Source organism: Globicephala melas, chromosome 2, assembly GCF_963455315.2.
Source record: "Globicephala melas chromosome 2, mGloMel1.2, whole genome shotgun sequence".
Lineage (NCBI taxonomy): Eukaryota > Metazoa > Chordata > Mammalia > Artiodactyla > Delphinidae > Globicephala > Globicephala melas.
The window spans coordinates 8,456,853-8,484,438 of NC_083315.2; the positions used below are offsets into that span (position 1 = coordinate 8,456,853).

The window sequence follows — 27,586 nt, forward strand, 5'->3', positions numbered from 1 at the left end:
AACTTTTGAAATCAATCCTTTTTGCATCATGCAACGGATGCCACCTCTCCTCTGGCTTGCAACCCCCCACCCCTCCCCCGAGACCAATCATTGCCGCGCTCGGGCCTGCACATCGCCTCCGCCCCCTTGCCGGGCCGCACGCAGCTACCGAGCCGCTCTGGCCGCGGCCCGCCGCCTCTTAAAGGGAGGGAGCCGGCCCTTAAAGGACCCTCGCGCGCGGCACACGGCGGCCCCGTTCCCGGCAGGGGCCCGCCGAGCCAGGCCGAGCCCCCGCGGCGCCCAGGCGCGGCCCGGGGCCCTCCCGCCCTCCGCGCCGCCGCCGGGAGCGGCCTTTTTATTCAGGCGACGCTTAAGGGAGCCCGGCGGCGCCCGGTGCATTGTGGGAGCGGCGGAGTCCCGTTCGCGGGAGGAGGCGGAGGGCGCAAAGCGAACCGGTAAGCGCCTGGCTCGGGGAGGGGGGGCGAGACACCAGGCTTAAAGGGGAATATTCGTCCGCAGGCCCAGGGCGGCCGTGCGGATCCCCTCGCGGGCCGCCTGGGCGCGCCGGGAGCCGTGCACGGTCGGCGCTCTGCAGCGCAGCCTGGAGAGGGGCCGAGCCAGGGCTTGGTGGGGCCGCTTTAAAAAAGAAGCACCGCCCGCGCCGCCGCCGCCGCCGCCGCCGCCGCGCGGGGCCGAGGAAGGAGGGAGGGAGAAGAGGGCGGGGGGAGGAGTGGAGGGGGAGGGCGGCGACGCAGGGGTTAATTTTTTCGCCCGCCGACATTTTTGTGCGGCGGCGGCGGCGGCGGCCCGCGCGCGCGGCGGGAGAGCCTAGCCCGGTGCCCGGGGCGCGGCGCGCGGCGCCTCCGGGCCCTCCCCGCCCCCCCGTCCGCGCGCGCCCTTCCTCCGGCCCCGCGGGCGCAGCCTGACCCCGGGCGTCCCGGCCTGGCCGGCCCGCGAGCCGGGGGACCCGCCGCGGCCGGTGGGCCGTGCGCGCCTCACTCCCGCCCCGCGGCCTGGGCCGCGCGGTTCCCGCCGCTGCCGCCGGGACAGAGAGCGGGCGGGCCGGCATGGCCCCGCTGGCCGCCCCGCTCCGCCTCCACCGGGCCGCGCCGCACAAAGAGCCTGGGCCCGGGTGGCCTTTAAAGGCGGCAGCCGGGGATTTAAGGTGTCCCCGAGCGCTGCCCTGCACGCACCGGCTGCCGCCCCGACGTGTGCTTCCCGAGGGGTGCGCCGCCCCTGCGCCCACGTCGCCGCGTCCCCTCTGTTTTTTATTTCCTAGGCTTGGGAACCTGGGGGGAGGTAGGTACCGGGCCGGGGCTGCCCCCTCTCCCACCCCCACTTACCGTGCTCCCTCGGCTCTGCGGCCAGCTTGGCGCCCTCGTTTGAAAAAATTAAAACGTGGCCGAGAAGGAAAGGGTTAACCGTTGTTTTTAAATATTCATGTCATTGTTTAAAGGTGTAAACAGGCGGCTTCGGGGTTGAAGTCGTATGCGCGTTATGCCAGCCCCCCACCATTAATTACGCCTTTCCTCACGTCCCCCTCCACCCCCCCATTTTCTCTTCCCGTCCAAAAAATGTAAGAATTTATGTTTTTTTAGGATTCGGATGCGATGTGTGTGATTTATGTCCCTCGTTCCATTTGGAATTTTAAAACTCCTGAGTGCCTTTTGGGCTTAAGGTGTTTTAAACTTTTTGCCCTTAAAAACCTAGGAAGATTTAAAAGGAAGTTAGACCCCTGAATTCCAAGGGCCCCTCCCCGCCTTTTTTTTTTTTTTTCTTTCTTTTTTTTTTTTTTGGATAGGGATTGGAGGTAGGAAAATAACTGGATGCCTCGTGAGTTGGATTTTTTTTTTTTTACCCCTGGTAGGAGTGAGGCGGTGTTAAGTGCGAGGCATTTGGTGAGGAAAGGACTGTTGTTTTTGTTCCAAACCCAAGTCAAACTGCTATTGGACTTTTCCTAACTCTAAAATGGCTTCAAAATTCCCAGCTCCATAACTTAGCTCTCCTGGCGCCCTCCTTTCGGACAGGTGGTTTTCTTGGAATGTTGGAAGGTTTACTCCTTTACGGTTGTAGATTTCAAACGGAAATCATTGCTTACCCCAAACATGGCTTTGTAAAGACAGTTTGGTTTACTGCCCAAACTCAGGCTCTAGGAGATTTATTTTAAATGAGTGATGGGCTTCGCAGGGGATCGAAAACTCTATAAATGGGAATTATGTTCTTAATGATAAATTTTATAGGGGAAACTGACCCTAAAACTTGGGGTGTCTAATTCTATGCCCAGTAAAGTATCAGTCTGGAAGTTTTGTAAACCCCGGGAGCACGTGGAAGGTTTCCGTTTAGCCGCAAAGGCTTCAAGCTTAGAAAAGTTTGTTCCAGAAACTTCCAGTGATACCAAGTACCATAAATGCTTGTGATTTAGTACAGTTTATCACTTTAGGTCTGCAGTGAAACAGTAACGAGCAGTAGCATATTTTATCAATGATGTGTGTGTGTACTAGTTTGTTGGGCGGGGTGGTTGCTTTCTAGGAAATAGCACTGAATTAAAACATCAGAAAACTTTCCACTGCTCTCTTGTAGAAAATGAGCTTTGCTGTGTTAAACAGCCATTCCAGTTCTCAAGTTGTGTTCTTTAGAGAGGCTTCCTGTTAGTTTTGGATCATGTCGTGTACTTCTGGCTCAGAGTGAAAACCTGTTTTTCTAAAACTGAACTTAGCGTCGTAAAGAATTTCATCAAATGCATATCCACCGATGTCCCTTTCACCAAAAGTATCTGTTAAGCATATTATCTTTCTTTGTGAGATAGCAAAAGATGGTAAAAGGTCTTCCTGAAAAGTCACTTTAGCCAGGGCATTTAATATCTAAACCATAGTACTTCCTGGTTGATAGGTGAAGTGACTAGTTTTCCTGTAATGCTGCCGGCTAGAAGAACGTTTGGAACTTTTTACTCAAGATGGCACTGTGTCCTGTAAGTCAGCTGGCCCATAGTTCCGTCTTCTTGCAGCCCCTCAGAGCCACCATTATAACAACACAGACATCAGATCTCCTTCCATAGAATATGTCTCTAATGGTACAGTCACCTTTTAAAATGACGACTTCTAGCTTATGCATCACTGTGACAAACTATTGTGGTCCCAGATGGCTGTTTCCCTGTGGTCTTGGTGATTGCAGCCCTTTTCATGTTTACTTTTCACTGTCATGTATTCACTCACTAGATTCTTGGCGGGTACTGGTAAGAACTCTTTAATGGTGTCTTTGTGTTTCGGTGCTACCCAGGTGGATCTGTAAAGAAACCAGCCGTGTAGGAGAGGGAGGGGAGGAACCCAGCGGTGAGGTGTGTGCGCCCGAGAACCATGTCTGCGCGGGAGTCCTTTAACCCGGAAAGTTATGAATTGGACAAGAGCTTCCGGTTAACCAGATTCACTGAACTGAAGGGCACCGGCTGCAAAGTGCCCCAAGATGTCCTGCAGAAATTGCTGGAATCCTTACAGGAGAACCACTTCCAAGAAGATGAGCAGTTTCTTGGAGCAGTTATGCCAAGGCTTGGTATGTGAACTGCTGTTTCTTTCATATTTCCCTGAGTAGAGCATCTTGGCTGCAATGTAGTCAGTGAGTCAAAAAACTAGATTTCTCCTCCCATGTTGCCTTTTTTTTTTTTTTTAAAGTTTCTGCAAGAAGGATTCAAAGAGCAAAGCAATGGTAACTGTTACCTCATTGTAACTTATTTGGAGGAACGACTTGAAAAACATGAAGAAATACGCTCTAACCATTTTGAAACTGTTACTATGCGATTGAGACACTTGTGTTACAGTAAGAGCATTTTTTATTAAATCAGAGTAGGAAAGGTGTCGTGCAGGACCCCTTAGAGAGCAGTGCCTGGGTTGGGGGGAACTCGGGGTTCCTGTGCAGCAGGCATTGCTTGAAAAGCTCCCATGGGGAGGAGGGAGACACAGCAGGTGAGAACACTGGACGGGGTCTGGACCCCAGGACGGCATCTGGACTTGAGAGCCGTGTTTCCTTGACCCAGTTCCTGCTGCCATTAGTGGTTTGCCTTTTCTCAAACACAGAGCTCAGAAATTCTAGGCTACTGGGATGCTGTTTGTTAGCTTCTCTTGTGTGCTTTGTTAAGTACATGATGCAAGACTGTGATCACTTTGCCTTTTGGGTGTTTGACATGTATTCTAGGAGTTTGTGGGTGTTTTGTAGTTACGGTGTATGAGTTGATCAGCTTTCTTACATAAGGTTTTAACTGCATTTCTTTTATGGTCATGTTCTGTCTTACAACATTGGTTTTGAACCTAGGGTACTCCTTTCTTTCCTGATGTATAAAGCAGAGAAACGCAGAGTTGCTTTGGGTGGGAGAGGAGAATTCACACCCTGCACTCTTGGGGCCTGTAGGGCTTGCAGGAGCTCAGTTAGAAAATCATCCTCATCTAGCTGATGTCTCAGCGTGGAGAACTACCACAGGAATGAGGTGGAGTGGATGTCAGCTTGCTTGTCAAGAAATGAGAATATACTGAGAAAGCCCTTAGATGACTTTGTCGGGGCCGAATGGGCAGAGACAAATGCAGTCAAAACCTCATGGATAAAGGCATCATTCCCCTCTGTAACTGCCCCCGTTGACTTCTTGAGCACTCCATGGAGCTCAGGAAGGCCGGGTAACCTGTTCCCTGTCACTTGGTGGGGGTCAGGAACTGGCATCCACATCTTCCAATTCCTCCGCCCACCATACTGCTTATCGTCTGGTTTTTAAGTCCATACGTGTTCATGGGGAGAGGAGCCGCGTCAGCTGTAACTCAGCAGTGGCAAAAGGGGACAGATGTCGACAGCAAGGGTCCAGGCAGGAGAAAGAGAAATAAATGTTACTCTGTGCAAGTTCGTAACCCTCCTGAACCTCAGTTTTCCCATCTGTAAAATGGGGTAATAATACTGTTTGCAACTGTTGTGAGTAGAAGAAATTATCCGTGTGTGTATGTATATGCACCCTGTGCACCTGTACCCGTGTACATAATACTTGTGTGTGTATGTATAATGTTTATATAACGTATACACACAAGTCTGTTGACCTGTATTTAAAATGTTTTTTCTAAAAGAATGTCGTATTTCCTGGATTCTAAGGATGAACCGTAACAATTGTTAAATATACACTTTTATTAAATGTATTCTAACTAAAGAAATGTTAAGATAAGTGTGTCTTAGTACTTGGTACCTCTGTTGCCTGATGCCTAAGCTGCCATGTGTTGATGGCTGCTGGCCGTGGGGGTAGAGTGATGATTTGGGTTGTTTTTTTTTTTGATGGATAGTTTCAGTCTTGCTGAAACCTAGAATTCCCCGTCACCACCCACTGATGGTCACATACACCCTGCTCGGTCTGGTATTTGAGGCTCCCTCTACTCTGGCATTTACCTGCCCTCTGCCTGTACTGTCCCTCTCTCTCTCAACTTGATACCCTCGTTTGCAAGGCCCATGGCCTGTCCCATTCTCACCCTCTCTCTCTTCCTTTCTTGAAATTTGGTAGGTGATTTGTAGACCAGTCACTACAGACCAGTGCTGTCCCAAAGAAAGATGAGGTGAGCCACCTGTGTCATTTAAAATTTTCTAGTACAGATAGTTCCATTAAAAAAAAAAAATAGAATCAGGGGAATTGAATTCTAATATATTTTATTTAATCCAGTATATAAAAACTATAATTTCAATACATAATTAATATAAAACATTGCTAACAAGATGTTGGTTTTTCTCGGTACTAAGTGTTTAAAAATCGAGTGTGTGCACTTGTAGCGCATGTCACTTTGGAATTGCCCCATCTCACATGCTCGGTAACCGCATGTGGCTGGTGGTTCCCATGTGGACAGCCCTTGACCCTCCTTCTAACACGGAGTGGTGTCCTGGTGAAGAGAGAGGACTTGTAGGTGATGGAAGCTTCTTGTCAGCCCCAGGAGCGTGCTGGGGAGTCATGTTTCACACGCTCTGATGCTGGGTATCAAGAGAAATTAACTGCTTTACAAACCAAAAAGATTGAATTCCAGTTTAAGATTCCCACGTTACAAAACATTTAAAGCTAACTTTCAGCAACTCTTTTTAGTCTCTCTTTCAATAGTCCTATAGTTTATATGAAAATCTAAAAGAAAAACAGTATTTCTTCTCTCTTTTCCAAAGTGAATGGTAATAGACTTGGAACACCCAGTTGTTGGAAAGATCAGTTTGGGGGAGCAGTCGGTATGAGTTTAATTGTGGCTCTTGAGTGCTAGAGAGCCCCGCTAGAGGGCGCTTCTGCATACATGCGTCGCTGAGATGAATCATCACACGCTTTCTGATCACTGGTAATGAGCGTTCCATTGTTACAGATTTGTGAGGCTTGCCATTCTGAATCAAAGTCCTCCATTCCCTAACTGGATCTTCCACCAGGAGTTTCTGCTTTGCCATCTAGTGTAGTAATAAAACATCAGCCTGCCTACACAGAGTGATCTTTCACTAAACTTGATTTTATTTTAGTGTTAGTAAGAATGGATCAGGACTTGACATGGTGCTGGGGTAGTTGTGAAAGAAAGCCACACGTGGTCCTGTCTGAGTGACTCGGGTGTGACTTATTCCGTTTGAAATTCTGAATCGAGACGGTAAACATCTACCTGCTTCCTTTCGTACTTCATGGGATTTGTCCTTTGCTTTTGGCCATTGGGCTGCCAGGTTGAAATACTTCCTGAGGGCCAGAGGGCATCCTCTTGAGAGAGGTGAGTGTAGGAAAGCACTCCATTAGGCTTACCTGGTGAGAGGCCAGTCTGAATTTGAAAGGTTTGCATTACAGGTGATTTTTTTAAAAAAATGTAGCCTGCAGTAGCTAGTCTTGACTGTTTCTAAACTGATTTCAGGAAAAGGGAACTGTTTCTAATTAGCCCATCAGTTGTCTGTGTTATCTTTCTAAATGTTTAGAAACAATTTTTAATAAGTTGAAATATATCCCATAGGCTTGTTAAGCAAATTTTTCTTTCCCTGCTCATTAAGTTAGTAGAGGTGACATAAGTTTCTCATGAGTGGAATGCATGGAATTTTAAAGTTTCTTGGGAGCCACAGTGTTTATGTACATGCTTGATTGGAATCAATGAATACTTGTTCTAGCATTGTCCTTTTCTTTCTTTCTTCTTTCCTTCCTTCCTTCGTTTCTCTCTTTCTCTTTCTTTCTCCCTTCTTTCCTTTCTTATTTTTGTCATTTTTGACTAAAATGTAGTATAATAGCATTTTTTTAAATTTTTATTTATTTATTTATTTTTGGCTGCGTTGGGTCTTTGTTGCTGCGCACAGGCTTTCTCTAGTTGCGGCGAGCGGGGGCTACTCGTTGAGGTGCGTGGGCTTCTCATTGCAGTGGCTTCTCTTGTTGCGGAGCACGGGCTCTAGGCGCGCAGGCTTCAGTAGTTGTGGCATGTGGGCTCGGTAGTTGTGGCTCACGGGCTTTAGAGCGCAGGCTCAGTAGTTGTTGTGCACAGACTTAGTTGTTCTGCGGCATGTGGGATCTTCCCGGACCAGGGCTCGAACCCGTGTCCCCTGCATTGGTAGGCGGATTCTTAACCACTGCACCACCAGGGAAGCCCTATAATAGCATTTTATATGTGTAAAATATTTTACAGATTTTCTGTTGGAAAAACAGAATCATGCCCAAAGATATACTCCTAAGTAACTATGGAGAAGACAACCCAAGTTCCATTTGTGCTGTTCTCATCTTTACAGAAATTCTGTATGGTCCCAGTCACGTGATACAGTAACACAAAGGAAACTTTCTGTTCAAGGCATCGTTAAAGTCTAAAAATTGTACCATGTTGAAGTTGAGTCTTATGACTAACAAATTGTGTTCTCATTTTCTATCTTAAGCTGGTTTTGTTTCACGTTTATTGCAGTTATGCTTCTTGATAGGAAACACATTGCTTTGTTGGCGGTGAGCAGTGTTCCGTAAGCGTCTTATGCAAAACCCCTCCTATTCAGAACACTGCAGTACAAAATGACATGGCTCTTCCTGTTGACTTTTGGATGATGATGACCCCCATCTTTGCAGGCATCGGGATGGATACCTGTGTCATTCCTTTGAGGCACGGCGGTCTTTCCTTGGTTCAAACCACAGATTACATTTATCCCATCGTCGATGACCCTTACATGATGGTAAGTTTAACCGACGTGTTTTTACATCTGGAACTGCTTACTCTTTTGGTTTTGGGTGGTGGCTGGGGTTTTGTTATTCTTGTGTGGGTTTTTTTGTTTTCGTTCTACACAAATTGCTCTCATCCTACCCCTGCCCTGACTCCCGTGGTTGTAGATCTGATCTGGTCGATCCCTTGCTCACACTTGGCACCGTGCATGAGGTAGGCAGTTAAGGTGGATGGGGGGCGTCCCCTGCTGCTTTCGTACCTGCCTGTGTGTCTGTGCCAGAACACCTGTGGTCTGTTAAGCGTGTCTGTTGACTGATGTGTTTGTAGTTTTCTTCTTTATTTCCTTGTACTTTTCTTTCTGGGACATTTGTAAACGCCACACTCCTGTGTTTCACCATCCTCTGTAATAGGACTGATCCTAGATGTCTCTGTCCAGAAAGAAAGAGCTTAGCATCTCATCACCATTAAACCTGACCGTTGATCCTGAATCTGGTCATTCCCCCTCCCCGTGTCTTTTTTTTTTTTGTGGTACGCAGGCCTCTCACTGCTGTGGCCTCTCCCGTTGCGGAGCAAAGGCTCCGGATGCGCAGGCCCAGCAGCCATGGCTCATGGGCCCAGCCGCTCCGTGGCATGTGGGATCTTCCCGAACCGGGGCACGAACCTGCATCCCCTGCATCGGCAGGAGGACTCCCAACCACTGCGCCACCAGGGAAGCCCCTCTCCCCGTGTCTTATTCCACTGTGTGGCGTGTGCATCCGCCTGCTGATCACGCTCTGCCCCGACACCCCGTCCTGCTCATTACAGGATTGCTGCCAGCAGCCCCTCCTTCTTCCCAGCTGGACCCTCCACCCTGGCAGCTGGGAGGAGCCGATGAAGAGATTGGCAACATCCTATCATTAGAAAGTGCCGGAGGCCCTTCCTGTGCCAGGGGCACTGGGATCGAGCCCCACGTAGGGACTGAGGCCGGGAGGTCTGAAGGTGGGGACAAGCACGCATGCTCCCAGAAACCTGTTTCTCGCCTCTGGCGCAGCGGTCCTGAGAGCCGCGCACGCCACTCCCCCGGTGACCCACCTGTCCGGGGGCCCAGGGGGCTAGAACCGGAGTTCATCCTGTGCCAGCATCTCGTAGAAGGACCCGAGCGCCCACGCAGAAGGGGCAGCAGGTCGCTGCAGCCCGAGCCTGTGGTTGGCGCCTCCCAGCTGCTGACGGCGCCGCGCCCGTTACCTCGAGTGAGTCACAGGAGGTGATCAGGCTCCCTGCCGACCTGCCAGGCGATTGTGAGACGGCATAGACGGGCAATGAAACGGCCGCTGGAAGTGATAGTAACTTGTGGTTTGATTACCCTTACGTCAGAAAGAAAAATTGGTCGTTTTCTCCTTTACTATCTAGAGAAGGGCAACTTTAAAAAATTTTTTAAATGTCTGTTGGCAGTAGAAGATCTTTATTACCACGTTTCTGTTGAGTACTGTTTCAGAGTTCCTCAATAAAACCTTATAGTTCACTGGGAAATGCTTCCCTTTGTCTTTAGAAAACAATCTGATTTCAGGCCTAGGTGTCGTTTATTTCTTCTGTCTTTTTGTTTCTCAACCGAGACGATTTTCCTGTTTATCTCGTACGAGAAGCTCCCAGATTTCTCCGTCTGGGTGTATAGAACCCGTCTTCTCTATGACCAACAAAGGGGGCATTTTTAAGGCTCTGCTCGGGAGAAGCGGCGGCTCCACATCTTCTCTAGCACCGTCGTTTCCCAGCACTTCCACTCCAGCTCCTCTGAAACCAAGCACTCCAAGCTTTTCCCCGACATCTCCCCGCTCCGTTCCGCACCCAAATAAATTGCAGACCTCTCCCTAAAGTTTAGAACGGGAAAGAACCTGGAGACGATGGGTGCTGCACGAGAAAGGAGAGGTGGTAACGGGAATGCCCGAGAGTGGTTCTGTGATGGAGGAAAGGCGGTGAGTCCGTGAAGCACAGAGCCGGGGACCACGTCCCGGCAAGCCCGCTGTGGCACCTGCTCACGTCTCCCCTCTCTTCCAGGGCAGGATAGCCTGTGCCAACGTCCTCAGCGACCTCTACGCCATGGGGGTCACAGAATGCGACAACATGCTGATGCTCCTTGGAATCAGCAATAAGATGACTGACAGGGTAAGCAGGAGCCGGTCCGGCTGCATCCTCGGCCCCGGTTGTGGTCCTGTCACTTGTCTGGTTGGCCCTCCTTCCCCGCCGTGAAGTCAGGCTGTCCATGTCCCACCCGCCCTCTGCTTTTTGGCAGTTAGCAGCGAATTAGAATAGGCTGGCCTCTTCGTGTCTCCATCCCCACCCGCTGCTTCCGCTTCTCTCTCCTGGGCAAACTGAAGCCAGCGTGCGTGCGTGTGTTGTGGTGACGTTTAGGCCGCAGTAACAGCACCTCCAGGCCGGGCACCCGCCTCTTCGGTCACGGTTAGCTGGTGACGTGGACGGCGGTGGAGCTGGGGTGCCCTGTGCTCACCCGCTAGCATCTGTGGCCTCGCTGCCTGACCCCCTCCTTGGCCCAGAGGTGAACTCCTGTTTAGATTATTTTTGACAGGTAATTGGTTTCGTCCCCGCCAGAAGTTTGCCCTGCACATAGAACTGAGCATTCAACAGGCCCTTCTCTGCCCTCACAGCGTGCTCTCGGGCCACTGCTTGTACACAGACACCCGGAGCTGGCGCGTGGGCACGCGTTAGCTGGTCACGGGATGGTTAAGGACCGTCCAGAGAGCTGGCTCAGGTACAGGGCAGCCCTGTGCACCCAGCCTGTTCCAGTGTTTGCTCCTCTGTCGTCTGGGCTACATTCGCTTTGTGACCTAGAGCCTCTTCCGACTTTTGATAAAAGGGCTATACCATGTGAACGGTTCCCTGCCCCTTCTGTAAACTCTCAGGGCTTCCTGTAACGGTTTTATGATCTTTTTATAACTACAGGGGTAGACGCTCTTCTCTGGGTTTTGAACTGAATGATGTGACTTTTAATTTGTGTCCTTTTAAACCGTAGGAAAGGGATAAAGTGATGCCCCTAATTATACAGGGTTTTAAAGATGCAGCAGAGGAGGCCGGAACATCTGTAACCGGCGGCCAAACAGTGCTAAATCCCTGGATTGTTCTAGGAGGTGTGGCTACAACTGTCTGCCAGCCCAACGAATTTATCATGTAAGTTGATTTTGGTTTCATGTCCCCTGGCCAGGTTCTTTCTCTCTCTCTCTCTCTCTCTCTCTCTTTCTCTCTTTCCTTTAAAAATATATTTATTGAGATATCCACAGCAGCCACTCCCAACTCCCTCCTCCCCCATCCCCTGGAAGCCACAGATCTACTTTCTGTCTCATGGATTTGCCTGTCTTAGACATTTCATATAAATGGAATCATGCAACATGTGATGTTTTATGTCTGGCTTCTTTCACTTAGCACGTTTTTAGGGTTCATCCATGTTGCATGTGTGTCACTACTTCATTCCTTTTTATGGGTGAATAACATTCCATTGTATGGACAGACCACAGTTTATTCATCCAGTCATAGGTCATGGACCTTTGAGTTATTTCCACCTGTGGTGCGTGATGCTGCTGTAAACATTCGTGTGCAAGTTTTTTTGTGTGGATATACATTCCAATTCCCTGGAGTAGATACCTAAGAATTACTGAGTCACGTGGTAACTATTTAACTTGAGGAACAGACTAAGGCAGCTGCACCGTTTTACCTGCCCACAGCCATGGATGGGACCCTGATGTCTCCACATCCTCTCACCAGGACTTGTTTTACTGTCTTTTTGGTAATAGCTGTCTAAGTGGGTATGAGGCGACATCTCACTGGGTTTTGATTGGCATTTCCCCGGTGGCCAGTTCTGTGAGCATCTTTTCTTGTGCCCTCTGGCCATTTCTAGATCCTTGGAGAAGTTTCTTAACAGAAGTTGGCCCTTTTCGTGTTTGATGTCTTATTCAGAAAAGCCACCTTGTCCTATTCTTAGAGGAAGCAAAAGCTCCGTTTGTTTTATCTGATTTTGTGAGCAGGCACTGTGTTCAGGACTCCAGGGGTGTGAAAGGCCCTGCGGTGCAGAACCCCTCACCTGCCCTCAGTCATTAGTGGCAAACACTTTGACCAGTCTCGGGTATTTTTGTCTGAGGGGGGACAGTCTTTCTGCTTTTAGGGCTGCGTTTTTTTAGTATTTGCCTTCTGTCTTTAAGACAGGGACCAACCAGGGACCCTGTGTACCAAGTAGGAAACTTATTGGTCATAACTCTGAGTTTGAAACATTGATGCTGAAATCACCAAAACATTAGACCCACAGATTCTAGCCAAATCCCACATCCTGAGAAATCCCACCTGCATCTCTATCATATAAGTGACTGTAAAAAAAAGAAAGAGAGAGAGAGGGAAAGAAAGAGAGGAGAGAGAGAGAGAGAGAAAGGAAGGAAGGAAAGGGAGGGAGGAAGGAAGAAAAGAAAGAAAAAAAACAACCGTTTTTGTTCCAGAAGTCTTGTTGCCTCAGAACCCTGGTGGGTCTGTGTTGAAAAGTACACAAGAGGGCTTCCCTGGTGGCGCAGTGGTTGAGAGTCCGCCTGCCGATGCAGGGGACGTGGGTTCGTGCCCCGGTCCGAGAAGATCCCACATGATGCAGAACGGCTGGGCCCGTGAGCCATGGCCGCTGAGCCTGCGCGTCCAGAGCCTGTGCTCCGCAACGGGAGAGGCCACAACAGTGAGAGGCCCGCGTACCGCAAAAAAAAAAAAAGAAAAAAGTACACAAGAGCATGGCTGAATCAAGGCCTGATGAGGCCTTTGAAGACTAAGCAATTTGCTTTTTTGGGAAACTGATAAGTCACTGGCCTAAGTGTTGTCAAAGTCCACGGCCTCCTCACTTTTCATTTAATGTTTTGTTTGTCAGTCATCCTAGTAGTAAACGGCAGAGCTCTAATACATGGCATTAGTTGGCTTAAATATAAGTGAGTGTTTGCAAACACACAAGTGGTTTTACCGGCCTTTTCTTTCTCCTGTTTAACCGACAATGATGAACTTATCTCCTCGGTTGATTTGACAAGGACCTGCCTGTGCTCTCTTCTTCAGGCCAGATAACGCAGTGCCAGGCGATGTGCTCGTGTTGACCAAGCCCTTGGGGACGCAGGTGGCTGTGGCCGTGCACCAGTGGCTGGACATTGTGAGTGACCTTCACCTTCCGGTGTCAGCAGTGTGGTTTCTAAAATAAGCTCTTCTAGTTTTAGTACCAGGAAGTGTGCTGTCCATCTAGGCCTTCAGAAATCCTGGGAATTGTCCCTATTCTTGTATTAGATCCAGTTTTCATGTATTGAATGCTTGAAGTAGGTAATCCCCTGCTCGGGGTTCAGAGATAATCCATAATGAGAATTCAGGGGACAGTGAGTGCAGTTTATCTGTTCATTTGGTGCTGAGATGGGTATGTCTTTCATACTTAAACATCACTAAAAAATAATACAGAGGAGGCAGTTCCCTGGCGGTCCAGTGGTTAGGACTCCGCACTTTCACTGCCGAGGGCCCAGGTTCAATCCCTGGTCGGGAACTAAGATCCCGTGAGCCGCGCAACGGAGCCAAAATAATAATAATACAGAGGAGAATATGTGCAAGGTTTGATATTTGAGGTTTAAGGCCAGGCTTATTGACAGTTTAAATTATTTTAGTCATGAGTTTTTTGGTCATTTCTGGTTGCTTGTTTTGTCTTTTTAAGCTAATTAGTAACTCAGAACATTTTGATAAATAATTAGGTCGTGGAGAAAGCATCTAGAATATGAAGATATTTATCCTGAGTCACTTTTCAAGTGAGCTATGATCAGTTGTTCTTCATTTAAGACTTTTCATTGCCATAACAACTCAAAAATTAATATGATTGTGGTATATTCTCACATATCTCAATGCTTTTAATTTCTACAACTGTCATCTGAAACCATCAGTCCTGAGAAACAATTGAAAATGAACAATTTTATGTTATTCGTCAACCAGGTATATCTTAGATTGACAAACAGAGCAGAGAAAATCTCTTAAGGAGGCCGCATTCTTTAGTTATTTTTCCCTTCTCATCCAGTGAGGATGGGGAGATTTCCCATCAGGTGTGATCACCTGTGAGTCAGACCATAGGGCTTTTATAGGCCAGTAATCCAGAGGTGCTTTCCAATAAGACTGCCCAGGTGAGGCAGAGGGGGTCCAGGAGGAGGGGCTCTGGGATCCTTCTGTTTGTCCCACCCCCAGCTTGACACTGCCTTTGCTTTTTTTTAACCAGTTTCTTAAAGATGCTCAGAATTGAAAAAAGCAAGTTTCAAAGGCAAAGTAACAGCACAATACCCTTTCATAAAGGTCGGAAGCAACCCAAGAGTATTGTTTGGGCATCTATACGTACGAGGATACTATTTTTTGAAACGCAGGGAAATGACAAGTGTAAAATTCAGAATCATTGTTACCTCTGGGGGAGAGATGGGGGCAGGGGGATAAGGGAGGGACGCAGACATAGACTTAAGTTACTTGTTGGGCAGTAGATGTTGGGTATTACCAAGAAAGGAACAAACGCACGAATGCTGGCTATTAAAATGGACCGTGATGACTGTGTGTCATGAACTCAGCATCGCGATGCCAGATCCTTTAAAACTCAGACTGAGGAGGAAGGGGGAAGACGGCAGTCTTTCAGAGGATGCTTTGTGGTCACCCATGCCGTCCTCGTAGCTGATACAGTTCAAGTTGTTTCCCATTCATTTGTCCCTCAAGAGGACTTGATCCCAGAATTCAGGGAAAGTCAGTAAGAGTATAAATTACATGAAAAATGAAAGCCATCCGCTTACTAGGGGAGATGGAGAAGAGAACCCAAGGACATTCAGAACTGTCTTGCTGGTTTCAAGTTTCTAGTACGCTGCAGTGTTTGACTACAGAGGTGTGGCTGAGGACAGAGAAGGTGCCAGATGATATATCTAACGGCCACTTAAAGCAGTAGTCACGGGGGGAAGAGTTAGAAAACTTAATATTGTGTGCAGAATTAGGGAAGCAGAACGCCCCAGAAGATGGCTAAGGAAAAAATACTCTTTCAGTGGTTAGAAGCAAAGACTGATCACACTTTTCTCTCTTTGCTCCCTCACCTGTGTTCCTATCATTAGCCTGAGAAATGGAATAAAATCAAGCTGGTGGTCACCCAGGAGGATGTGGAGCTGGCGTACCAGGAGGCGATGATGAACATGGCCAGGCTCAACAGGACAGGTGCGGCCAGGGCTCGCCACGCAGGGGTTGGCCAGCTTTCTGAGCAGGGCTGGGACGGGAGACACTTAGGGCTTTGTGGGCCACAGACAGTCTCAGCTGCATTGATTTTCTTTTCCCCCCATGACTCTTTTAACACGTTTCTTTAAAAAAAAAAAAACAGAAAACAAAAAACCAGAATACATTCTTAGCTGGAGGAACTGGCCATGGGCCAGGTTGGGCCAGTGACTGCAGAGCCCCCTCTGTCGGTGCCTGGAGCACCGGTGGGACTCCAGCTATGTCGTGTGTTCTTGACAGAAGCGTGGGGTAAATGTGACTCACCTTAGAGGAAGTAAACGGCTGGCCACTGGCCTGAACGTTGCGCTAGGTCAGGTGGTGAGGCCGTGAGCGTTTGTCCCCAGCCACTCCTCTCTGAGGTGTGCGTCTGGAGTTCTCCAGGGCACTGCGCCTGTGCCAGCATCTGTGTCCCCTCTGGCTTAGAATCGCTCACCGTGGGGACAGTGCCAGGCACCGGGGAGAAGCAGAGAAGCATGGATGAAGTCATCAGTTCACTTTATGAATCTGTGAAATGGAGAGCTAAGGTCACATTTTCTCTCTGTTGCTTCAAATTCTACATTCCTGTGATTATGGGCAGCATTGAATTCCTCTGCACCCCAATAAAAACAGAAGAGAAATTTATATAGCATGTTTTCAGAAATACTTGACTGACATTAATTTAAAGTGTTAACCTTGTCATATTTTTAATTCCCAGATTTGTGTATATAAATGAGTAATGACACTCATGCCATAATTTTTTGACATTTCATTTCTAGTTCTAGCTTCTTAATACTGATTAGAAAGTAATAATAATAATAGTGGTTACCATTGATTTGGTAGTTATTATGTACCAGGAACCTGACATATTTTCTCATTTAATTCTTCTGACAACCTTATCAAGGTAGCTACTATTATTCTCATTTCACAGGGAGGTTAAGTAACTTGCTCAAGGTCACAGCTAATCGGTGGGGACCTAGGATTTGAAGCCAGATACGCTTTTAATGCTTTGAAACTACTGCTTATAATGCCTTTAAGTGTTATATTCTATCCTTTTCTTAATGATTTAGTAAGAAATCAAGGCCCTCTCCACAGTCTTTGTGCACAGTAATTGAACCAGTATTTTGTACTATGCTAAGAATCTTAAAAGTAGTTTAAAGTAAAACAGGAAAGTTCAGGAAAGAGCCAGAAGTCATCTTCTGGGAAGCAGCAAGGCTGCCAAGGGACTCACTTGATGCAGTTTAAGCATCTTACAGGTGATTTTTATTAGCGTTCATACCTGTATAGAAAGCACCAGGTATATTTTATAATTAAGAAGGAAGCCCGGGCTTCCCTGATGACGCAGTGGTTGGGAGTCCGCCTGCCGATGCAGGGGACACGGGTTCGTGCCCCGGTCCGGGAAGATCCCACATGCCGCGGAGCGGCTGGGCCCGTGGGCCATGGCCGCTGAGCCTGCGCGTCCGGAGCCTGTGCTCCGCAACGGGAGAGACCACAGCAGTGAGAGGCCCGCGTACCGCAAAAAAAAAAAAAGGAAGCCCTTGTTGGGTGTCTTTGAAGTCCTAACCTCTGACCAGCCAGAGGAACCCTTTCTGGAAAAGCATCTGTGTGGGTCGCTCTGTACAGAGGATTTGGAAGCAAACCAGCATTTAGAATGTGAGCTCCAGGAGGGCAGGGAGCTCTCTTTTGTTCACTGCAGTGTCCACAGCACTTAGAAGAGTGAAGGACACACCACAGGGGTCATTAAATCTGGATGGAATGAGTGAACTCTGTGCTAGCCCTTCTTTTTGGTACTTCATGGACATCTTTTGAACAATCCTGTGAATTGGATCCTGTTTTTCCTCCTTTGTCTGAAAAGAAATACATGTAAGGAATACACGCAGCTTCTATTCTCAAACCCAAATCTGTCCAACTTTATAAAGGCCACTGTTTCTCCCACTTGTTCTATCTACATAAGCCTGTGATAGAAATTGGTACAGTTTTATTCTGGAAATATCAGTTTTCTTCCTCATCATTAATTGCATGTTGTATTTAAGGACCTGGGTTTGGGTTGTGTGGAATCCTATTTTGGAACTTTGAAGATACTTGGAAGACGAAGTTCTAGATGAAGTTCAAAAATCTTATCCTAAAAAAAGTCCCTGTTTATTTAGTTACTCAGGGTTCGCTGAGCCAGCAGTCAGAAATCTCATCCCTCCCATTCTACAACTTACCCCAAATGACTCTGAACCCAATATATGGAATACTTAAGCCATGAAGTCTTCAATTATTTAAAAAGAAGAAGAAATTTGACTGTTGAACAGGGGATCTCAAAAGATCTTCTCCGAAACTCTGATTTTAAAGTCACTTTAGAGTGTGAAAAGAGGGCTTCCCTGGTGTTGCAGTGCAGAACCCACCTGCCAGTGCAGGGGACATGGGTTTGAGCCCTGGTCCGGGAAGGTCCCACATGCCGCAGAGCAACTAAGCCCGTGCGCCACAACTACTGAGCCTGAACTCTAGAGCCCACAAGCCACAACTACTGAAGCCTGCACACCTACAGCCCGTGCTCCACAACAGGAGAAGCCACTGCAATGAGAAGCCCTCGCACCGCAACAAAGACCCAACGCGACCAAAAATAAATAAGTTAATTAATTAATTTTAAAAAATAAAAAAATAAAATGTGAAAAGAGATTTTTTTCCAACATCTGCCTTTCCCACCTTCTTTATTAAAAATTTTTATTAGATACTAAATTGATACAAAAGTTATTTTATAAAATATGTGCAGGGCTTAAGGAACAGCAGTACAGTACCCATGTGTCTACCATCTCATGTGAGAAAGAGAACCTGGCCTTACAAGCCCCAAGGGGCCCCTCCCACACCCAGCTCGGGGAAAGGGGCGATGCTGTTCTGAATCTAATGTTTATTCTCATGTGTTTTAAACTGTTTTTGCCACATAGCCTTGTCCCCTTGAGCAATAAGTTTTGCATTTTTTGCTTTACTAAATCATCCCTGTGTCATTTTATTTCCTTTTTGCTGTTTTGTACACTGTTCAATATTCCTGTCAGTCCCTGGTGTGTGTAGCTGGATTTCATTGTTTTCACCACTGTATAATCTTCCACTCCATGACTGACTGCTGCTGAGAACTTCTGGTGCACATGTGTAGGAAAGAGGGCAGTACTGCCTCGGCTTTTCTAGAAGGTGCTAAATGATTCCCAGAGTGGTGGTATACCACAGTTTTTGAGAGTATGCTACATTTTAAAGATTCTTTAATATGTTTTCTCTTCCTGTTTATTTTCTATAGTTTTTCTACTGTAAAAAAAAAATCATGTTAACTATAGAAATGCTTTCAGAAAATGAAAAAAAGGAGAGAAAAAACATTGTTCATAATCCCACCAGCCAAAAACAGCTTCTGTTAATATTTTTATGTATTTTCCCAGGATTTCTTCCTTTGGTTGGTTGTCTGTTGTCTTATTGTTGACGTTGTAAACTAATGGTTAGCGTACATTTTACTTATATTTGGAATTTGCTTTTATTCATTTAATATCACTAAATTCTTTTTTCCATATTATATAATCCTAGTACACATAATGTTTAATGGCCAGATGTTCTACCAGAGTGATACACCATAACTAAATTACTTTTTGCCTACTTCTGAACAATTTATTTTGAGATCAAATTTTTTTATAATTTTTTTCCTGCATTCCAGGAGTATTTCTTTGGCAATATTCAACATTGTTGAATTGTAATTATTTAATTCTGTGTTCTCAGATGTTCTCATCACTTACAACCAAGGCTTTTCATTCGTACTTCTCTTCCTGTGCCGTTCAAAATGTCTAAGGAGGGCTTCCCTGGTGGCGCAGTGGTTGAGAGTCTGCCTGCCGATGCAGGGGACACGGGTTTGTGCCCTGGTCCGGGAATATCCCACATGCCGCGGAGCGGCTGGGCCCGTGAGCCATGGCCACCGAGCCTGCGCGTCCAGAGCCTGTGCTCCGCAACAAGAGAGGCCACAACAGTGAGAGGCCCGCGTACTGCAAAAAAAAAAGTCTAAGGAGTCTTTTTCCTTTCTTTGGTCCTTCAAATTAAGTAGTTTAACAATAAGAAAGTAATTTGTAATGGATTTATTTTTACCCATGTGGGTTATTAGTTTGTTTATAATTTGAGCATTTAAGATTCCCCATCCTTAAGTTGTAGACATTATTGGTAGGGGTACAGTATGGCAGAACACTATGCAGGAGTGTTTGGTCATATCTAGCAAAATCCTGTGTACATTTATTTTGACCCAGAAGAAGTCCCACTTCTGTGCGTCTGTCCCAGAGCTACAGTGGCCAAAGTATGAAATGACATGTGTACAAGGCTATTCATTGAAGCACTGTTTATAACTGCAAAAGAAGGAAACAGTCCAAATGTCCATCACTAGGTGACTGATTGGATTATCTCATCTCTGTGCACAGAGGAATACTATACAGCCATAAAAAGGAACAAGAAAGCTTTATTACTAGGGAGCTATCTCTAGGATATGGCCAGATGAAAAAAGCATGTTCATAAATGAATATGAATTATGTTCATAAATGAATTAATTTGTATGTTCATAAATGTATGTTCATAAATGAATATGAATTAATAATATGTATTTTATACTTTCAAAAAGAAACAATGGAAAAAATAAATCATTAATAAAAATGGTTACATATAAGAGGGAATAGGGAGGAAGCAGACCCTCTCTGAACATGCTTTGTTTTGTAAGTTTGACTTGGAAATACATGTTTTGTATAGTTTTCTATACTTAAAAGTTAAAACAGCATATTTTACAAATCCGAACCAAATTTTTTTTTCTTACATCTTTACTGGAGTATAATTGCTTTACAATGGTGTGTAAGTTTCTGCTTTATAACAAAGTGAATCAGTTATACATATACATATGTTCCCATATATCTTCCCTCTTGCGTCTCCTTCCATCTCATCCTCCCTATCCCACCCCTCTAGGTGGTCACAAAGCACCGAGCTGATCTCCCTGTGCTATGCGGCTGCTTCCCACTAGCTATCTATTTTACGTTTGGTAGTGTATATATGTCCGTGCCACTCGCTCACTTTGTCACAGCTTACCTTTCCCCCTCCCCATATCCCCAAGTCCATTCTCTAGTAGGTCTGTGTCTTTATTCCGGTCTTAGGTTCTTCATGACATTTTTTTCCCCTTAAATTCCATATATATGTGTTAGCACACGGTATTTGACTTTGTCTTTCTGACTTACTTCACTCTGTATGACAGACTCTAGGTCCATCCACCTCATTACAAATAGCTCAGTTTCGTTTCTTTTTATGGCTGAGTAATATTCCATTGTATATATGTGCCACATCTTCTTTATCAGATGGACACTTAGGTTGTTTCCATCTCCGGGCTATTGTAAATAGAACTGCAATGAACATTTTGGTACATGACTCTTCGTGAATTATGGTCTTCTCAGGGTTCTTTGACCCACCTCCTAGAGAAATGGAAATAAAAACAAAAATAAACAAATGGGACCTAATGAAACTCCAAAGCTTTTGCACAGCAAAGGAAACCATAAACAAGACCAAAAGACAACCCTCAGAATGGGAGAAAATATTTGCAAATGAAGCAACTGACAAAGGATTAATCTCCAAAATTTATAAGCAGCTCATGCAGCTCAATAATAACAAACAACCCAATCCAAAAATGGGCAGAAGACCTAAATAGACATTTCTCCAAAGAAGATATACAGAGTGCCAACGAACCAAATTTTTTTAAGGTCGTTCAACATATTTCTAAGTTAGTGGCAAGATCACATGAAGAATTATTTCAAATCACTTTGAGCCTGGTAGTTTCAGGGCACATCCTCAGAACAAAAATCCACAAAAATATTTCATTGTCATCAGTGGGTTTGTGTTTGTGAGAATGTTGGCATAGTAAGATAAAGCAAATAAGTTAATGTAGTTCGGAACAAAGATTTTAAGAATAAGAGAGAAGTAGTAAGATCAAAGAAGCTAAGTGAAATCTGTAATCTTTAATTCGAAATGATCAGTGTGAAGTCAAGATTTTCTATAAAAATGTTCATTTCCGTGCCTACTGAAAAGGCCTAGAAGTGGTGATAACCTGCAGGCCTGAAGTCCTAGTGCCCAGATTCTGTTCGGAAAGTTAATGCTCTCCACTAAAAAGGGCCAGGACTCCCTGGGGAAATGGCAGATTCCAGTTTGGGGACAGGAAGTACAGAAGCTAAGCCTGGACTTCCTGTGCCTGAAAGTGGTGGCACTGTCAGCGACTAGTGGGGTCGTGTCACTTCCCGACAGCTTGAAGGGGCTCCCACCCGTCACAGTGGGGGGGGGGGTGCAGTTTGAGTATCAAAGACAAGAGTGACCGTATCAAGTATCTAAACAAATGATAATTAAAACTTTTCTGGTCACCTTTGGAAGTTGCTAGGGCACCAACTTGTTCTGAAATAAAAGGAATCAACCCCTTATTTTACCTGTTTTATATGGAGTGTATTTCAGGGAAACCATATTTTCTAAAAAATTCTTTATAGAGGTCACATCTAATAAACACAGGAAAAATGATGGAATTAACAAAGTTGCCATTTTTGCTGATCCCTTGATTTAATGAACCTCAACAGCAAACATCAGTGGCTGCTAAAACCTTTTGGTGAAAGGTTCTCGTTGAGATATTCCCCACCCCCATGAAGTATTCTTGCCAGCAAAAAATGAACCAGAGTCTCTTGGAGCCTTGGTCCTGAACACCAGTACAGGAAGTCAGGAAGATGGTAGAACATGTCAGCATCGGGGGAGATCACCGCATCTATAATGCAGGAGATGCTACAGAAAACAATGGCTCAGTTTCCACGAGTAAATGACGTGGGGGGGAAAGGAGGGGAAACTGTTAAGAAGTTTAAGAGAGAACAATCAAATGTAGTATTAATTTTGTTGGTGTGATAATGATACTGTGGCTGTTAAAAGTTTTTTTATCTTTTAGAGGCACACACGGAAATATTGTATTTATAGGCGAAGTGATATGATTGGGGTTGGCTTTAAAGTTGCCCACGCCCCGGACCCTCCACATCCCCCAGCAAGTGGGCAGGAGTAGATGAGGCCCCAGAAGAAAGGTGGTGATGGTTGAAGCTGGGCATTGTTGGGTACGTGGGAGTTCGTTGTGGGCTGCTACTCTCTCTACTTTGTGTTTCGCTGAAATTTCCGTAGTAAAAATTAGCAACAGTAATTCCCCATACAGGGAAGAAGTGGTAATCAGTACCTCAAAAATTGAATCCCTCTTATTGACTGTAGGTTTCAGTGGGTCCTCTTATCTACTATGGTCCTCAAAGCTTGGGAAGAGCTGAAGTGCAGGTCTTGGCTTTGTTAAATGTCATCGGCTGCCCCACTGCACCAGGTGCGGGTGTGTGTTAATAGGATGGGCCGTCCTAGTTGCTTATCTAGCAGCATGGACTAGAAGGGTCGATTCTCTCTGCATGTGTCGTTGAGATTGCACCCAAGTAAAAGAGATCTTGGTCTAAAGAGAGGGAATGGACCCCAAAAAGGCATTCACCCCAGAGTACTTCTGTAAACACAGGGCATATTTCATTCCAAAATCAGCCTTTCCGTTACTTTCCCCCCTAAAATGAAATACAGGAGTAATGCAATCCCAACTACAATTCTAGCAAGTTATTTTGTGAGTATCAGCAAACTCATTCTGAAGTTTATATGGAGAAGCAGCGGACCCAGAACAGCCAACACCGTGTTGAAGAAGAGCAGGTTGGAGGACTGACACTTCCCAACTTCAAGACTTCATATAAAGCTGCAGACATCAAGACAGTATGGCGTTTGTGAAAAAAGAGACAGATAGATCAATGGGACAGGATAGAGAGCCCAGAAGTAGGCCCGCATAAGTATAGTTGAACTGCTCTTTGACAAAGGAGCAAAGGTAATTTAATGGAGAAAGGATAATCTTTTCAACAGATGGTGCTGGAAAAACTACACATCCACAGGCAAAAAACGAATCTAGACACAGGTCTTAAACCCTTCATAAAAATTAACTCAAAATGGATTGTAGACCTAAATGTAAAATGCAAGACTGTTAAACTCCTAGAAGATAACTTAGAAGAAAATTTAGGTGATCTTGAATTTGGTGATGACTACTGAGATAACACCAGAAGCACTGTCCATAAAAGAAAAAATTGACAAGTTGGACTTGATTAATATAAAAAAACTCGGTGAAAGAGAGAGAGGATGAAAAGACAAGCCACAGACTAGGAGAAAATCTAAATCTTCACAAAACACGTCTGATGAAGGACCGATAATCCAGAATATACAACGAACTCTCAAGACCCAACAGTAAGAAAATCCAATCAAAAACGGGCCAAACATCTGAACAGACACCTCACCAGAGAAGGTACACAGATGGCAAATAATCATATGAAAAGATGCTCCACATCATACGTCACTAGGGAATTACAAATTAAAACAAGGTACTACCCCACGTCTACTAGAATGGCTAAAATCCAGAGCACCAAATGCTGGTGAGTATGTGGAACAATAACAACTCATTGATTGCTGGCGGGGATGCAGAATGGTACAGCCACCTTTGAAGAGAGGTTGGCAGTTTCTTACAAAACTAAATCTACTAGTAAGATCCAGCAGTTGTGCTCCTTGGTGTTTACCCAAATGAACTGAACACTTCTGTCCACCCAAAAACCTGCACATGGATGTCTGTTGCAGTTTTATTTATAATTGCCAAAACTTGGAAGCAACCAACAAGTCCTTCAGTAGGTGGTGAACAGATAAATAAACTGGTCCATCCAGACGGTGGTGTTGTTCAGTGCTAAAAAGAAGTGAGCTATCAAGCCATGAGAAGATACGGAGAAACCTAAAGTACACGTTACTAAAGTGAAAGAAATCAATCCGAAAAGACCAAATATAGTGATTCCAACTCTCTGACGTTCTGGAAAAGGCAAAACTATGGAGACAGTAAAAAGATCCGTGGTTTCCAGGGGTTGGAGGAATGGGTGAAAAGGTGGAACACGGAATTTCTAGGGAAGTGAAAGTACTCTGTATGATACTCTAATGATGGATACATGTGATCATACATTTGCCGACACCCGTAGACTGTACAACATCAAGTGAACCCCAGTGTAAACTGAACTGGAGTTAGTAATGACGTATCAATACTGATTCATCACAGCACCACACTGACGCTGGGTGTCAATGCAGGAGAAATGGGGTTGGGGGGCACCGTACGGCAACTTCCTGCACTTCTGCTCAATTTTCTCTAACCCTAAGACTACTCCAAAAGATAAAGTGTTTTATTGTTTTTAATTAAAAAATAAAAGAGATTAACCTTTTAGACATCAGGAAGGTACCTTGAATTTAGGTCAGACAGTCTTAAAAGATCTTGTTCTTTGATTTTAGGAGAGTTTAGACAGGTTTACTTTTGTTGAGATAGCATTTCCTCTCTACAGATATTTTAGTTTACTGGGAATTTACTGTTGGTTGAAGCTGCTGTTCTGAGCGGTTCAAACTGAACTAGGAAACCAACTTTCAGAATTTCACTCCAGGTTTTGTTGATTTCACTTCCATCGTATGGTGTTGCCAACCAATTAGGAGTTTTGAGATCAAAGCATATGTAAGATTTTGAGTTGAGGAAGGGTGTTTCCTTGGGGTCTCCATTCACGACACCAGATGATAAAGGCTCCTGTGTCCTCTGGCAGCGGCGGGACTCATGCACACATTCAACGCCCACGCGGCCACCGACATCACGGGCTTTGGGATCCTGGGCCACGCACAGAACCTGGCCAAGCAGCAGAGGAATGAGGTGTCCTTTGTGATTCACAACCTCCCAGTCCTGGCCAAGATGGCAGCCGTGAGCAAGGCCTGCGGGAACATGTTTGGCCTCATGCACGGGACCTGCCCAGAGACATCAGGTACCAGGGCCGCAGGCCGGGTTGAGGGTTAAGCAGGGAGGTCAGTGGGATGTCCCCGAGGAGGAGGAAGCCAGGTCCAGGAGCTGGACACCCACCCCCCAACCCCACATGAGGTTTTGGCTGCAAGGGTTCTCAGCCCCCTGCAGCGTCTCCTGCCGTCCTGCCTGTGATGAGCAGTGTCATTTTCAGTCCAGTGTTTGTGTGTTTGGTGATGGAATGGGAGGGAAGGAGGGCGGATATGGGGAAAATAGGTCATTCAGTTTCCATTGACAACTCAGCATTTTAAATAACCCATGTATCCGTAGGTTACATTGAAGAGGCTGTATTTTTTCCTTGCAAAAATAAGTCTAAAATTGCTGTTTTGAGATGAAATAGTATACTATGTCTCCAAAGTACCTTTTTTTTTTTGTCCCGTTTTTTTCTCTCTTCTTTTTACCTGGATCTCTGTTTCATCTTTTCAGTCCCCCACCCCACCTCACCCCTCTTTTCTCCCCCTAGTTTCTTTTACTTCTTATTTTATTTTTTCTATAACTCAGTAGTTTCCCTACCCTGGTAAAACAGTTGAATCACCTGGGCATTAAGAAAAATACCCATGCCTAGACTGGACCCCTAGGAAACCTAATTAAGTCAGTCTGGGGTGGGCCTGGTCGTGAGAAGTTCTGACCCCCAGAGGCCAAGACCACAAAGCCCCAACCACGCACCAGCCCTTTAGGGGGGCCTGGGGTCTCTGGTGGGCCTCTCATGGCAGTGGAGAGGATCCTGCCACTTCCTGGCCTCGAAATAGATACGAAATCCATTTCCTAGAAGTAAGCTCCAGGAGGGCAACTGAACTGCTAGTAGAACAGCTCCTGCCGCCTGGAGGGCATGGAATCAGTTGGAACAAACTAACGAATATTCCCAACTAATGCAACCTGTCTCTATTCAAATATGAGAAGTTTCTCCTTTTTTGTAAAAGTGTAGTATATACTTTTGCCTGATTTGTGTTTCTTCTACTTACAAATGTATGAAATATTCTAGCCTAGCTACTCAAGTACCAATGAAGATTTCTTTTCATATATCTTATATTTTTTCCATTTTGAAGATAATGACAGAACCAGTGACAGAACCCAGATACTTTGGGGCACGCACACTTTCTTCCTGACCTTAATTTTTAAATTTAAAAAGTATATATATACCAAAAGCCTTTTTTTTGTAAAATGAGGACTCCATGTAGAGAATCAAATAGAAAAGGAGTTCTCTTTTGTTTTTAAATAATCCTTTCAGCGCAGCCTGGAAAAGATAGCCTCCACGTATATCACTGAGCCTCAGACACCTCACTGCTACCTCCACAGCGTCAGACGATTCTCAGGTGGGGCGTTTTCATGATTTAAGTTCTGTCGTGTGTGTTCTGAAATACAGTAGGAGCTGACCAAGGAGCTGCGTAATGACTCTGCAGTGTGGAAGAGGTGAAGGCAGTGCAGCCGGCTTCTTCGTAGAATGTAGCTCAGTGCAGACATTTTCTAGAGGGATGGTGGCAGGGAAACTGCAGACATAGCATCACAGTTAACGGTCATCCTTTTCTCTTCTTTTCCCCTTTGCCAGGAGGCCTTCTAATCTGTTTACCGCGTGAGCAGGCAGCTCGGTTCTGCGCAGAGATAAAGTCCCCCAAATACGGGGAAGGCCACCAAGCGTGGATTATTGGGATCGTGGAGAAGGGTAACCGCACGGCCAGGATCATCGACAAACCCCGGATCATCGAGGTCGCGCCACAGGTGGCCACCCAGAATGTGAACCCCACACCTGGTGCCACCTCTTAATCTAGGCCGAGGCAGCTGTGTGGTTTTGTTTTTAAATAGCTCTATTTCCTTTATCATCGTTTCAATTAAAGACTATAAACAACAATGAAAAAAATCTCATTGTGTCTACACATCTGGTGACCTTAGGTCGATTTGTGAGTGGATGCAATTAATCAAATAAAATCCATTGCCTTTTTTTCCCGTTACATTAACTGAAGATGCACCTAATCTTGAGGCAGCTTCTGAGTTGAGAATTATATTGTTATCCAATACTGTTGATTCATTTTGAATCTTTAGACACTTATCTCTTGCCGAGTAGGCTCTTTTTAAAGGTGCTTTCACGTAGCACAGACATTACCCATTGTAGTGTCAAATAGCAGTTTGTGTCTTTTCATTTTGTGTATATTTATCATTATCGGTCTGACCCTTTTTGAAGTGTCTGGAATGGTATTCTGGAAAGACAGAATTGGTGAGTGAGTGACAAAATGGTATCCCAGTAGCGAGAGGGTTGCATGAGTCCTTTGAGTCTTCTAATTCCATAGCATCTCTTTGACCCAAGAGTGCATTCAGT

The 27,586-nt window shown here is 45.7% G+C and overlaps 1 protein-coding gene across 4 annotated transcripts; it reads left to right on the forward strand.

Moving 5' to 3' along the window:
• Positions 1–317: 317 nt before the first annotated feature.
• SEPHS1 (selenophosphate synthetase 1) lies at positions 318–27,221 on the forward strand. Of its 4 annotated transcripts, none has more exons than XM_030832461.2 (9): positions 318–434; positions 3,256–3,525; positions 8,024–8,127; positions 10,146–10,253; positions 11,119–11,273; positions 13,176–13,266; positions 15,221–15,320; positions 25,028–25,240; positions 26,822–27,221. In XM_030832461.2, the coding sequence occupies exons 2-9, from the start codon at positions 3,333–3,335 to the stop codon at positions 27,034–27,036; spliced, it is 1,179 nt and encodes a 392-aa protein (XP_030688321.1). In that variant the 5' UTR covers positions 318–434; positions 3,256–3,332; the 3' UTR covers positions 27,037–27,221. The 4 variants fall into 4 exon arrangements, with proteins under 4 accessions (XP_030688321.1, XP_060148631.1, XP_030688323.1 ...); XM_030832463.3 differs by lacking the exon at positions 318–434 and adding an exon at positions 914–1,278 and having other exon boundaries at positions 11,152–11,273; XM_030832462.3 differs by lacking the exon at positions 318–434 and adding an exon at positions 919–1,278.
• The last annotated feature ends 365 nt before the right edge of the window (positions 27,222–27,586 follow it).